At 46.8% G+C, this 15,079-nt stretch overlaps 1 protein-coding gene across 1 annotated transcript in view; it reads right to left on the bottom strand.

Annotated features, from left to right (window-relative positions):
- Positions 1–14,594, bottom strand: part of LOC149435496 (B-cell differentiation antigen CD72-like) — a 65,364-nt gene extending 50,770 nt beyond the window's left edge. The window contains exons 1-2 of the mRNA XM_089662604.1: positions 14,523–14,594; positions 4,209–4,331 (exon numbers count right to left, since the gene is read on the bottom strand). Of these exons, the coding sequence (XP_089518730.1) occupies positions 4,209–4,331; positions 14,523–14,592 (193 nt within the window). The 5' untranslated portion in view covers positions 14,593–14,594. The remainder of the gene's footprint in view (positions 1–4,208; positions 4,332–14,522) is intronic.
- Between the last annotated feature and the right edge of the window lie 485 nt (positions 14,595–15,079).

Here is a 15,079-nt window from a genome sequence, read left to right as displayed (position 1 = left end):
GCCGGTGTGTTTTGGATCGTTGTCCTGCTGCATAACCCAAGTGTGCTTCAGCTTGAGGTCAGGAACTGATGGGCGGACATTCTCCTTCAGGATTCTCTGGTAGAGTACAGAATTCATGGTTCCATCAATGATGACAAGTCATCAAGATCCTGAACCCAGACCATCACACTACCACCGCTGTGACTGTTTGTATGATATCAGTCCACAGAATATTTGCCCAAAAGTTTTGAGGATAAGCAAGATATTTTGTGTTCTTTTTGGTCAGCAGTGGCTTTGGCCTTGGAGTTCTCCAATTGAAGCCATTTTTGTCCAGTCTATTTCTTATTGTTGAATCTTGAACACTGACCTTACCTGCAGCAAGTGAGGCCTGCAGCTCTCTAGATGTTGTTCTGGGTTCTTTTATGACCTCCTGCATGAGTCGTTGATGTGCTCTTGGAATCATATTGGTAGGCCTGCCACCCTTGGAAAGTTTCCAAGTTTTCCCTATTTGTGGATAATGGCTCTCACCATGGTTCGCTGGAGTTCCAAAGCCTTAGAAATGGCCTTGGAACTCCAGACTGATACATGTCAATTAATTTGTTTCTAATCTGTTATTGAATTTCTTTAGATTGCAGCATGGTGTGTTGTTGTTTTTTAGATCTATTAGTGTGCTTCACTTTGCCAGATAGCTTCTATTTAGGTGATTTCTTGATTCAACAGGTCTGGCAGCAATCAGGCCTGGGTGTGGGAAGTGAAATTTTACTAAGCTTTACAAAAAGGTTAATCACAATTCATTCATGAATTAGCAAAGAGGGAGTGGGCAATTACATTTTCACACAGGGCCAAGGAGGTTTGAACAGCTTCTACAAAACATGGCCAACTGGCATAAGGGCAAACAGGCCATACTATCCCTCAAGATCCACCTGATGTGTACATGTTTCATCACATTGACTTCCTCAGTAGCTTTTGAGGAAGTCAATGAGACAAAACATATACATATTGGGCGGGTCTTTGTGACATCACTGGAACAGTCTACAGGTTCATGGCTGAGGACCATGAAGTAGTTTTAGCACAGGTAGAGGTAGACTGGAACAGTCTACAGGTTCATGGCTGAGGACCATGAAGTAGCTTTAGCCCAGGTAGAGCTAGACTGGAACAGTCAACAGGTTCATGGCTGAGGACCATGAAGTTGCTTTAGCACAGGTAGAGGTAGACTGGAACAGTCTACAGGTTCATGGCTGAGGACCATAAAGTAGCTTTAGCACAGGTAGAGATAGACTCGAACAATCTACAGGTTCATGGCTGATGACCATGAATTGAGGTGCAACACAGAAAGGAGGCTCTGCTCACAGAATCCAGGAACAAGATCAGTCCATAGGTGCAGCCTATTGTAGAGTAGACCAGCATCCAGTCCAAAGGGTTCCAGGGGCAAGCAGCCCCCCCTCTCCTCTCACCTCACAGATCACTTCCCCCAGGGAAAATGACAATCTCCTCAGGGCTCCAGGCTATTTATTAGCATCCCAACCACCATCTGGGCACACCTCCCCAGGGATTGGCTGGGTCCTGCTCATTATCCAGGTTGGTCATTTGAATTTTCCCTCCCTAAGGCTCCAGAAAATTCTAGAGGCAGGGGGAAGCAACCAAACTCCCAGCTCACAAAGTCCTGAACAGGCCAGACAAAACAACCACTGCTTCTCGGATTGCAGAAGAAGCCAAAAACTAAATGTACCTCTATCAACACAGGGGCTGAGAGAGGAATGACTGGAACCGATTCCCTGCATGGCTATCTCTGCACCAGCTGAGAGGAAGAGGAGAAGAAACCGGATTTCAGCTGCTGTAGGAAGAGCCATACAGGGAATCGGTTCCAGTATTTCCCACCCCCCCACATGCTGTGCTGATCATCCTCCCTGCCCACATCTGATTCACCCAGCTACCTGGGCCCCCCTGCTGGCCTGTGCCCCGCATAGGAGGACTGGTGGTGCCACCTTATCCACGGCCCTGGGTTGATGGCACATACATGTACAGCACAATGTTACATCTCACCTGCCTTCAGCCAATGGCCTCTACCCATAGCGGGTGCAGGAGGTGGTCTCTCCTCTCTAGTGCCCCCTTATACACAGCCCTGACTGTACACGTTAGGTTGATGGCACATACATGTACAGCACAATGTTACACCTCACCTGCCTTCAGCCAATGTCCTCTACCCATAGCGGGTGCCGGATTCGGTCTCTCCTCTCTAGTGCCCCCTTATCCACAGCCCTAGGTTGATGGCACATACATGTACAGCACAATGTTACACCTCACCTGCCTTCAGCCGATGGCCTCTACCCATAGCGGGTGCCGGAGGCGGTCTCTCCTCTCTAGTGCCCCCTTATCCACAGCCCTAGGTTGATGGCACATACATGTACAGCACAATGTTACACCTCACCTGCCTTCAGCCAATGGCCTCTACCCATAGCGGGTGCCGGATTCGGTCTCTCCTCTCTAGTGCCCCCTTATCCACAGCCCTAGGTTGATGGCACATACATGTACAGCACAATGTTACACCTCACCTGCCTTCAGCCAATGGCCTCTACCCATAGCGGGTGCCGGAGGCGGTCTCTCCTCTCTAGTGCCCCCTTATCCACAGCCCTAGGTTGATGGCACATACATGTACAGCACAATGTTACACCTCACCTGCCTTCAGCCGATGGCCTCTACCCATAGCGGGTGCCAGAAGCGGTCTCTCCTCTCTAGTGCCCCTTTATCCACAGCCATGACTGTACACGTTAGGTTGATGACACATACATGTACAGCACAATGTTGCCCCTCACCTGCCTTCAGCCGATGGCCTCTACCCATAGCGGGTGCCGGATTCGGTCTCTCCTCTCTAGTGCCCCCTTATCCACAGCCCTAGGTTGATGGCACATACATGTACAGCACAAACCCTTTATCCACAGCCATGACTGTACACGTTAGGTTGATGACACATACATGTACAGCACAATGTTGCCCCTCACCTGCCTTCAGCCGATGGCCTCTACCCATAGCGGGTGCCGGATTCGGTCTCTCCTCTCTAGTGCCCCCTTATCCACAGCCCTAGGTTGATGGCACATACATGTACAGCACAATGTTACACCTCACATGCCTTCAGCCAATGGCCTCTACCCATAGCGGGTGCCGGAAGCGGTCTCTCCTCTCTAGTGCCCCCTTATCCACAGCCCAGACTGTACACGTTAGGTTGATGACACATACATGTACAGCACACTGTTACACCTCACCTGCCTTCAGCCAATGGCCTCTACCCATAGCGGGTGCCGGAAGCGGTCTCTCCTCTCTAGTGCCCCCTTATCCACAGCCCTAGGTTGATGGCACATACATGTACAGCACAATGTTACACCTCACCTGCCTTCAGCCGATGGCCTCTACCCATAGCGGGTGCCAGAAGCGGTCTCTCCTCTCTAGTGCCCCTTTATCCACAGCCATGACTGTACACGTTAGGTTGATGACACATACATGTACAGCACAATGTTGCCCCTCACCTGCCTTCAGCCGATGGCCTCTACCCATAGCGGGTGCCGGATTCGGTCTCTCCTCTCTAGTGCCCCCTTATCCACAGCCCTAGGTTGATGGCACATACATGTACAGCACAAACCCTTTATCCACAGCCATGACTGTACACGTTAGGTTGATGACACATACATGTACAGCACAATGTTGCCCCTCACCTGCCTTCAGCCGATGGCCTCTACCCATAGCGGGTGCCGGATTCGGTCTCTCCTCTCTAGTGCCCCCTTATCCACAGCCCTAGGTTGATGGCACATACATGTACAGCACAATGTTACACCTCACATGCCTTCAGCCAATGGCCTCTACCCATAGCGGGTGCCGGAAGCGGTCTCTCCTCTCTAGTGCCCCCTTATCCACAGCCCAGACTGTACACGTTAGGTTGATGACACATACATGTACAGCACACTGTTACACCTCACCTGCCTTCAGCCAATGGCCTCTACCCATAGCGGGTGCCGGAAGCGGTCTCTCCTCTCTAGTGCCCCCTTATCCACAGCCCTAGGTTGATGGCACATACATGTACAGCACAATGTTACACCTCACCTGCCTTCAGCCGATGGCCTCTACCCATAGCGGGTGCCGGAAGCGGTCTCTCCTCTCTAGTGCCCCCTTATCCACAGCCATGACTGTACACGTTAGGTTGATGACACATACATGTACAGCACAATGTTGCCCCTCACCTGCCTTCAGCCGATGGCCTCTACCCATAGCGGGTGCAGGAGGCGGTCTCTCCTCTCTGGGTGGCCGTAGACCGGTGACATTCTCATATGTAACATCCTCAGCGAGATCCTCCTGGGCGGAGCCTGGAATGAAACATAGTCATTAAATGCAGAAAACAAAGATGTGTGATGGTCTGGCAGAGATGCTGGTGGCCCCATAAGGTGACCTAATACATTAAAAGCTGAATATACTGAATAAATATCCCAAACAAAACCAATCATTCATTCAGCCGATCGAGCGAAAGACGGCACAGCCGGGGCGGTGGGTGCGGATGTCATGTGATGTACGTGATCCAGCACTGCCGCAGTATAGGTTACATAGTTACATAGTTACATAGTTAGTCTGGCTGAAAAAAGTGTGGTGGGCGGTCCTGAAGACGTTAAAATGAAGTTATATTGGAACGCTTCACCAGCCGTATTGAGTTTGCATCTGGCTGTGGAAGCAAAGGGGGAGTGGTTTGCATGGCTCCACCCAATATCTTGACATGAGGACTAATCCTCTTTTTCATTTTGGGATATGTGGTGGAACAAGACATGTGATCAAGGATCAGGATGACATTCGGGTTCAGGTTGAACGTGGGTTCGTCTTGGACCAAGCCTGTTCGCGGTTTGCCAAACCCACCATTTAAACTGGTCAAAGTTGGCCAGTTCAGCCTCCCAAATCCCCGGCTGCTAAAAACGAAGCCAATAGCTAGGGATGCCGGGGTATACGACACCGACCAAACGCAGTCATGACCATATTTGGTCAATGATGTCACCGAGGATCCCCACCGCTGGTTTTACTTTACCGCAGCTCCGGCGGTACACTGTCAGGACCCAGATCTGAACCTGCAACCTCTGCTGTGTGTGCCGGTATCTCTTCTTGCTGAGCCCCCCTGAGACACTGGACTGCTGCCTGGGCAACTCTTTGAACAATCTTGCCTTGAACCTTGTTTCTGGAGGCCCTCGAACTCCTTGCTCCTCCCATAAACTTCCAGATTTCCAAATATTAATGAGAGTTTTTCTTTTTCTTGTCTCTCTGCCTGGCAATCAGCTGTTACTGAATCCGTGGCGCGTTACGCTGTAGAACGGTTGTCGTAGAACGGTTGTCGCAGAACGATGAAGGAATCACTTCTACATTTTACACTCACGCTGCTACAGCTGAGCGATCAGCAGTGGAAAACGAGCCGCTTTGTAGAACTCTCTCACTATGTAGTGGAAAGGTTTCTGTGGTCAGGAGCTCCGCCCACTGAGAACGAATCAAAAATAAAATGCAAAAATCAGCAACAACACGTTGTTTTGTTTAACCCCTCGCCCTCCGGAGGATTTACCCCCCTTCCTGACCACGCCTCTTTTTGCTACTTTGCACTAATTCAACTGATAATTGCGCGGTCATGCAATGCTGCACCCAAACAAAATTTACGTCCTTTTTTGCACACAAATAGAGCTTTCTTTTGGTGGTATTTGATCACCTGTGCGCTTTTTATTTTTCACGCTATAAACAAAAAAAGACCCAAAATTTTGAAGAAAAACAATATTTTTTACTTTCAGCTATAAAAAATATATATTAAATTCAAAGTTGGTTATAAATTTAGGCCAAAATGTATTCTGCTCCATGTTTTTGGTGAAAAAATCCCAATAAGTGTATATTGATTGCTTTGTGTGAAGTTATAGCGTCTACAAACTATGGTATAGATACTGCAATTTACACCATTTTTCTGCTATACAGCGCTGCGCTAGTTTAACGGACAATTGCGCGGTCATGCAATACGGTACATAAATGAAATTTACATTCTTTTTTTCCCACCAATTGAGTTTTCTTTCCGTGGTATTTGATCGCCTGTGCGGTTTTTATTTTTTGCGCTATAAAAAAAAAAAGGCTGACAATTTTGAGGAAAAAAAACAATATTTTGGACTTTTTGCTCTAAAACATGTCCAGTAAAAAAAAAATTTAAAAATCAAATTTAGTCATAAATTTCTGCCAAAATGCATTCTGTGACATGTCTTTGCTAAAAAAAACCCAATACGTGTAAATTAATTGGTTTACGTGAAAGTTATAGCGTTTACAAATGGCGGGAAAGATACTGGGATTTTTAGGTTTTTTTTATACTAATAATGGCGGCGATCAGTGACTTATGGCAGCGATCAGCGACTTATGGTGGTGATCAGCGACTTATGGCGGTGATCAGTGACTTATGGTGGTGATCAGCGACTTATGGCGGTGATCAGCGACTTATGGTGGTGATCAGCGACTTATGGCGGTGATCAGAGACTTATGGCAGCGATCAGTGACTTATGGTGGTGATCAGCGACTTATGGCGGTGATCAGTGACTTATGGCAGCGATCAGTGACTTATGGTGGTGATCAGCGACTTATGGCGGTGATCAGCGACTTATGGTGGTGATCAGCGACTTATGGTGGTGATCAGTGACTTATGGTGGTGATCAGAGACTTATGGCAGCGATCAGTGACTTATGGTGGTGATCAGCGACTTATGGCGGTGATCAGTGACTTATGGCGGTGATCAGGGACTTATGGTGGTGATCAGTGACTTATGGTGGTGATCAGTGACTTATGGTGGCGATCAGTGACTTATGGTGGTGATCAGTGACTTTTGGCGGCGTTCAGTGACTTATGGTGATCAGTGACTTATGGTGGCGATCAGTGACTTATGGTGGTGATCAGTGACTTATGGCGGCGATCAGTGACTTATGGCGGTGATCAGTGACTTATGGCGGTGATCAGGGACTTATGGTGGTGATCAGTGACTTATGGTGGTGATCAGTGACTTATGGCGGCGACCAGGGACTTATGGTGGCGATCAGTGACTTATGGTGGTGATCAGTGACTTATGGCGGCGATCAGTGACTTATGGCGGTGATCAGGGACTTATGGCGGCGATCAGTGACTTATGGTGGTGATCAGTGACTTATGGTGGCGATCAGTGACTTATGGTGGTGATCAGGGACTTATGGCGGTGATCAGTGACTTATGGTGGCGATCAGTGACTTATGGTGGTGATCAGTGACTTTTGGCGGCGTTCAGTGACTTATGGTGGCGATCAGTGACTTATGGTGGTGATCAGTGACTTATGGTGGCGATCAGTGACTTATGGTGGTGATCAGTGACTTATGGTGGCGATCAGTGACTTATAGGGACGATCAGTGACTTATGGTGGTGATCAGTGACTTATGGCGGCGTTCAGTGACTTATGGTGGTGATCAGTGACTTATGGCGGTGATCAGGGACTTATGGCGGCGTTCAGTGACTTATGGAGGCGATCAGTGATTTGTGGCAGTGATCAGTGACTTATGGTGATGATCAGTGACTTTTGGCGGCGTTCAGTGACTTATGGAGGCGATCAGTGACTTGTGGTGATCAGTGACTTATGGAGGTGATCAGTGACTTATGGTGGTGATCAAAGACTTATGGCAGTGATCAGTGACTTATGGTGGTGATCAGCGACTTATGGCGGTGATCAGTGACTTATGGTGGTGATCAGTGACTTATGGCGGCGACCAGGGACTTATGGTGGCGATCAGTGACTTATGGTGGTGATCAGTGACTTATGGTGGTGATCAGTGACTTATGGTGGCAATCAGTGACTTATGGTGGTGATCAGTGACTTTTGGCGGCGTTCAGTGACTTATGGTGGTGATCAGTGACTTTTGGCGGCGTTCAGTGACTTATGGTGGTGATCAGTGACTTATGGTGGCGATCAGTGACTTATGGTGGTGATCAGTGACTTATGGCAGCGATCAGTGACTTATGGCGGTGATCGGTGACTTATGGCGGTGATCAGTGACTTATGGTGGTGATCAGTGACTTATGGCGGCGATCAGTGACTTATGGCGGTGATCAGGGACTTATGGCGGTGATCAGTGACTTATGGTGGTGATCAGTGATTTATGGTGGCGATCAGTGACTTATGGTGGCGATCAGTGACTTATGGTGGCGATCAGTGACTTATGGTGGTGATCAGTGACTTATGGCGGCGTTCAGTGACTTATGGCGGCGATCAGTGACTTATGGTGGTGATCAGCGACTTATGGTGGTGATCAGCGACTTATGGCGGCGTTCAGTGACTTATGGAGGCAATCAGTGATTTGGGGCAGTGATCAGTGACTTATGGTGGTGATCAGTGACTTTTGGCGGCGTTCAGTGACTTATGGAGGCGATCAGTGACTTGTGGTGATCAGTGACTTATGGAGGTGATCAGTGACTTATGGTGGTGATCAGAGACTTATGGCAGCGATCAATGACTTATGGTGGTGATCAGCGACTTATGGCGGTGATCAGTGACTTATGGCGGCGATCAGCAACTTATGGCGGCGATCAGCGACTTATGGCAGCGTTCAGTGACTTATGGTGGCGATCAGTGACTTATGGTGGTGATCAGTGACTTATGGTGGCGATCAGTGACTTATGGTGGTGATCAGTGACTTATGGCGGCAACCAGTGACTTATGGTGGCGATCAGCGACTTATGGCGGTGATCAGCAACTTATGGCGGTGATCAGTGACTTATGGCGGCGATCAGTGACTTATGGCGGCGACCAGTGACTTATGGCGGCGATCAGTGACTTATGGTGGTGATCAGTGACTTATGGTGGTGATCAGGGATTTATGGCGGTGATCAGTGACTTATGGTGGTGATCAGTGACTTATGGTGGTGATCAGTGACTTATGGCGGCAAACAGTGACTTATGGAGGCGATCAGTGACTTATGGTGGTGATCAGTGACTTATGGCGGCGATCAGCGACTTATGACGGCGATCAGCGACTTATGGCGGCGATCAGCGACTTATGGTGGCAATCAGTGACTTATGGCGGCGATCAGTGACTTATGGCGGCAATCAGTGACTTATGGCGGCGATCAGTGACTTATGGTGGTGATCAGTGACTTATGGTGGTGATCAGGGACTTATGGTGGTGATCAGGGACTTATGGTGGTGATCAGTGACTTATGGTGGCGATCAGTGACTTATGGTGGTGATCAGCGACTTATAGCAGCGATCAGTGACTTATGGCGGGACTGCGGCGGACATTCTGACATTGGGGGGTACTAACTTGGGGTCACTGACATCCTCAGTGACACCAATACAGTGATCAGTGCAAAAAAAACCCACTGATGCTGTACTAATGGCACTGGGGAGGAAGGGGTTAACTTTATTTTTCAGGGAAGGGTGTGAGGGGAGTGTTTTACTGGGGGGCGGGGCAAGGCGTGTACTGCAGGGAACACCGCTGATCCGGAGAGAGAAACTCTTCTGTCCCGATCAGCGTGTCCTGGAGCTGTCAGGGAAGTGACAGACAGCACAGCTACTGCAGCTGTGCTCTCTGTCAGCTATTGCCGCCGATCACCGGGACATAGCCGGTAACGTTCGGCTGTGACCCGGCGACTGACATCCGCGGCTGTGATCGGCGGGACAGGTAGGGCGGCTGCACGCCTTGCGCGCACCCCCTACCTGTTTACAAAACACACGTGTTAAAACGTGCTTTTGCCTGCCCCTGCCGCCCTGCGCCGTATTTCTACAGTGGCTGGGCGGCATGTGGTAATTCTTCATGTCTGAGTGATCTTTTTACGGGGAAATGGTCGCTTTGTTCACCTCTCTTCTATTCAAGGACTTCCCCTTTTTAATAAACGATCGTTCTTCAAAATGATTTGCCGATGCTTAATACACATGACATGGAGCTACACTTGAAGAATAAGATATACATATACAGAGGTGGACTGACAACTCATGGGGCCCCCGGGCAATAGGGGATCATGGGGCCCCTGTGTCCTTTCCCAAACAAAAAAAAGCCTATGAAAAAGGTACCAGGGGCAGCTCATGTGGTCCCCTACTGACCCCGGGCCCTCGGGCGGAGCCCGAGTTTCCAAATGGTCAGTCCGCCCCTGTACATATGGCCATCAGTCTCTGCACCCCTGACCCTCCCACCTACCTATGCTAGCGGTACTTCTGCGGTTCATTTCCTTCCGAATCAAACTTTGGACAAATTTTACCTCATCCGGATGTATCCAAATCTCCAAATTACAATATTAACTCATTTAAACAAATCCGAAACAAAATTACGTCCAAAATTCGAATTGAAATTGAATTAGAAAACAAACTCAAATTTGAAAACAAGGACAGAATAAAACAGAACAGAAAATAAAGGAATAAAATAGAATATCACAGCTAAAACAATAGACTAGAATATAACCGTCTTCCGAAATTAAAATTTAGAATAGTATAAATTAAAATTCAAATAGAATAGGTTAGAATAGAATAGAAAAGAAATGAAAATAAAAGAATAGAAAAGAACAGAATACCAAGAACAGTAGAATAGAATAGACATAACTGTTTTCCAAAACTGAATTTTGAATAGAATACATTTGAATAAAATAGAATAGAGAAAAAATCAAATAAATTAAATTTTGAATAGAATAAATTTTAATAGAAAATATTAAAATAGAATAGTAAAACATAAAATAAATTAGAATAGAATAAAAAAAACAATAGAATAAAGTAGAAAGAATATAACCATCTTCCGAAATTCAAATTTTGCATAGAATAAATCCAAATAGAATAGATTAGAATAAAATAAAAAACAGAATAGAAAATAAAAGAATAGAATATAACAGAATACCAAGAACAGGAGAATAGAATAGATATAACCATCTTCCAAAACCTGAATTTTGAATAGAATAAATTCAAATAGAATAGATTAGAATAAAATAAAAAAAGAACAGAATAGAAAATAAAAGAATAGAATAGAACAGAATACCAAGAACAGTAGAATAGAATAGACATAACTGTCTTCCAAAACTTAGAATTTTGAATAGAATACATTTGAATAAAATAGAAGAGAAAAAAATTAATAGATTAGAATAGAATAGAAAAAAACAATAGAATAAAATAGAAAGAATACAACCCTCTTCCGAAATTCAAATTTCCAATAGAATACATTCAATTAATATGGAGTTGTCCCCCCATGGTCATTTATATGAAGTGACCCCCCATGGTCATTTATATGAAGTGACCCCCCATGGCCATTAATATGGAGTTGTCCCCCCATGGTCATTAATATGGAGTTACCTCCCATGGTCATTAATATGGAGTTGTCCCCCCATGGTCATTTATATGAAGTGACCCCCCATGGCCATTAATATGGAGTTGTCCCCCCATGGTCATTAATATGGAGTTACCTCCCATGGTCATTAATATGGAGTTGCCCCCCCATGGTCATTAATATGGAGTTACCCCCCATGGTCATTAATATGGAGTTGCCCCCCATGGTCATTACTATGGAGTTACCTCCCATGGTAATTAATATGGAGTTGCCCCCCATGGTCATTAATATGGAGTTGCCCCCCCATGGCCATTAATATGGAGTTGCCCCCCATGGCCATTAATATGGAGTTATCTCCCATGGTCATTAATATGGAGTTACCCCCCATGGTCATTAATATGGAGTTACCTCCCATGGTCATTAATATGGAGTTGCCCCCCATGGTCATTAATATGGAGTTACCCCCCATGGCCATTAATATGGAGTTGCCCCCCCATGGTCATTAATATGGAGTTGCCCCCCATGGCCATTAATATGGAGTTGCCCCCCCATGGCCATTAATATGGAGTTGCCCCCCCATGGTCATTATAATGGAGTTGCCTAACTATGGCCATTAATATGGAGTCCCCCCCCCCCATGGCCATTAATATGGAGTTCCCCCACCCGGCCATTAATATGGAGTTGCCTCCCATGGCCATTAATATGGAGTCCCCCCCCCCCCCATGGCCATTAATATGAAGTTGCCTCCCATGGCCATTAATATGGAGTTGCCCCCCAGGGCCATTATTGACCTGGATGGACTGTTTTTTTCTAACTATGCAACTTTCTGACATCATTATGGAGTCCCCCTTCCCCATGTCTATTAGTATGGAGTTGCCCCCTCCATGGCCATTTATATGGAGTTGCCTTCACCCATCACATTTAATAAGGGTTTGCTTCTCCCCACCCATGACCGTTATTATGAAGGTGCCCCCATTATGACTATACGATCCTCCACTCTTCTAGGAACACATTCCACAAGTTCTTGTAGGGTGTCTGTGGGAATTTGTCCCCATTTGTGAAGTCAGGTACTGATGTTGGAGGAGAAGACCTGACTTATCATTGATGTTCTAATTCATCCCAAAGGTGACCAGTAGGCTTGAGATCAGAGCTCTGTATGGGACACTCTAGTTCCTCAACACCAAACTGGTCATCCATGTCTTTATGGAGTTACTTCCCATCTTCCCATGGCCATTAATATGAAGTTGCCCCCTTTTTGGCTATACCATCCTCCACTCTTCTGGGAAAACTTCCCCCAGTTTCTGGAGGGTGTCTTTGGGAATTGTGCCCATTTGTGAGGTCAGGTACTGATGTTGAATGATAAGATCTGACTTATCAATGACGTTCTAATGCATCCCAAAGGTGACCAGTAGGGTTGAGGACAGAACTTTGTATGGGACACTCTAGATCCTCAACACCAAACTGGTCATCCATGTCTTTATGGAGTTATCTCCCATCTTCCCATGGCCATTAATATGAAGTTGCTCCATTTGTGGCTATAGCATCCTCCACTCTTCTGGGAAGACTTTCCCCCAGATTCTAGAGGGTGTCTGTGGGAATTGGTGCCAATTTGTGAGGTCAGGTACTGATGTTGGATGAGAAGATTTGACTTTCCCCCAGATTCTGGAGGGTGTCTGTGGGAATTGGTGCCAATTTGTGAGGTCAGGTACTGATGTTGGATGAGAAGATCTGACTTTCCCCCAGATTCTTGAGGGTGTCTGTGGGAATTGGTGCCAATTTGTGAGGTCAGGTACTGATGTTGGATGAGAATATGTGACTTTCCCCCAGATTCTGGAGGGTGTCTGTGGGAATTGGTGCCAATTTGTGAGGTCAGGTACTGATGTTGGATGAGAAGATCTGACTTTCCCCCAGATTCTGGAGGGTGTCTGTGGGAATTGGTGCCAATTTGTGAGGTCAGGTACTCATGTTGGATGAGAAGATCTGACTTTCCCCCAGATTCTGGAGGGTGTCTGTGGGAATTGGTGCCAATTTGTGAGGTCAGGTACTCATGTTGGATGAGAAGATCTGAATTTCCCCCAGATTCTGGAGGGTGTCTGTGGGAATTGGTGCCAATTTGTGAGGTCAGGTACTCATGTTGGATGAGAAGATCTGAATTTCCCCCAGATTCTGGAGGGTGTCTGTGGGAATTGGTGCCAATTTGTGAGGTCAGGTACTGATGTTGGATGAGAAGATCTGACTTACCCCCAGATTCTGGAGGGTGTCTGTGGGAATTGGTGCCAATTTGTGAGGTCAGGTACTCATGTTGGATGAGAAGATCTGAATTTCCCCCAGATTCTGGAGGGTGTCTGTGGGAATTGGTGCCAATTTGTGAGGTCAGGTACTGATGTTGGATGAGAAGATCTGACTTACCCCCAGATTCTGGAGGGTGTCTGTGGGAATTGGTGCCAATTTGTGAGGTCAGGTACTCATGTTGGATGAGAAGATCTGACTTCCCCCCAGATTCTGGAGGGTGTCTGTGGGAATTGGTGCCAATTTGTGAGGTCAGGTACTCATGTTGGATGAGAAGATCTGAATTCCCCCCAGATTCTGGAGGGTGTCTGTGGGAATTGGTGCCAATTTGTGAGGTCAGGTACTCATGTTGGATGAGAAGATCTGAATTTCCCCCAGATTCTGGAGGGTGTCTGTGGGAATTGGTGCCAATTTGTGAGGTCAGGTACTCATGTTGGATGAGAAGATCTGAATTTCCCCCAGATTCTGGAGGGTGTCTGTGGGAATTGGTGCCAATTTGTGAGGTCAGGTACTGATGTTGGATGAGAAGATCTGACTTACCCCCAGATTCTGGAGGGTGTCTGTGGGAATTGGTGCCAATTTGTGAGGTCAGGTACTGATGTTGGATGAGAAGATCTGACTTACCCCCAGATTCTGGAGGGTGTCTGTGGGAATTGGTGCCAATTTGTGAGGTCAGGTACTGATGTTGGATGAGAAGATCTGGCTCACCATTGGCATTCCAATTCATCCCCAAGGAGTTCAGTAGGTTGTGGTCAGGGCTCTGTGCAGAACACTTGAGTTCCTCCACACTGTACTGGTCATCCATGTCTTTATGGAGCTAGCCTATACACATGGGCACAGTCATGGGAAAACAGAAAAGGGTCTTCACCAAACTGTCACCACAAGGGCAGGAATACAGGATCAGCTCAGCCGGTATAATAACAAATACTGGATAAATATGAGATATAATATTACCGCCATATTTGGTCTCCTTCGACCTGATGTCACCGAATCTGAGGTCAGCGTAGGTGACGGAGTCGGTCATGTTGGTCAAATTTATGAGAACGATGAGAACTGCGGATGATTTACTGTAGAGGAAGAGGAAGGAACTCAGATCTGTTATAATCAGAAGAAGGGAATCACGCTCTGCTGATAGAAGACCAGCGGTCACCACCCACAACCCACCGCGTGTGCGAGAGAAGGAACAACAACCGTTTTTTTTAGCTAAAATCTTTTTTTTAAGATCATTAAGCTGAACCATGTGGACTTCTTCCTGAACTAATAACATGAGTGTGTCCTTTACTAAAGAAAATCTACTTTGTAGAAATGTAACAAAACGTTCTAACAATCTAAAAAAAATTCATGGAAACATAAATAGTGTGAATGAGCCCTGAAGGAAGCTGACTATGAGGCACTCGTTTTGTTGCAGTGATCGGAGGCCGGTAGGGAGGAGCTTCAGGTCCTGGTGGAGCTGAGCTCAGCTCATTCACGGACACTGCGAAGGAATGCGCAAACTCAAACAAACACCGCAA

Source organism: Staurois parvus, unplaced genomic scaffold (assembly GCF_062004578.1).
Source record: "Staurois parvus isolate SC_StPar_1 unplaced genomic scaffold, SC_StPar_1.0 ptg001497l, whole genome shotgun sequence".
Taxonomy (NCBI): domain Eukaryota; kingdom Metazoa; phylum Chordata; class Amphibia; order Anura; family Ranidae; genus Staurois; species Staurois parvus.
The sequence above is the reverse complement of the archived record's forward strand: the minus strand, read 5'-3'. Positions and strand labels throughout refer to the sequence as shown.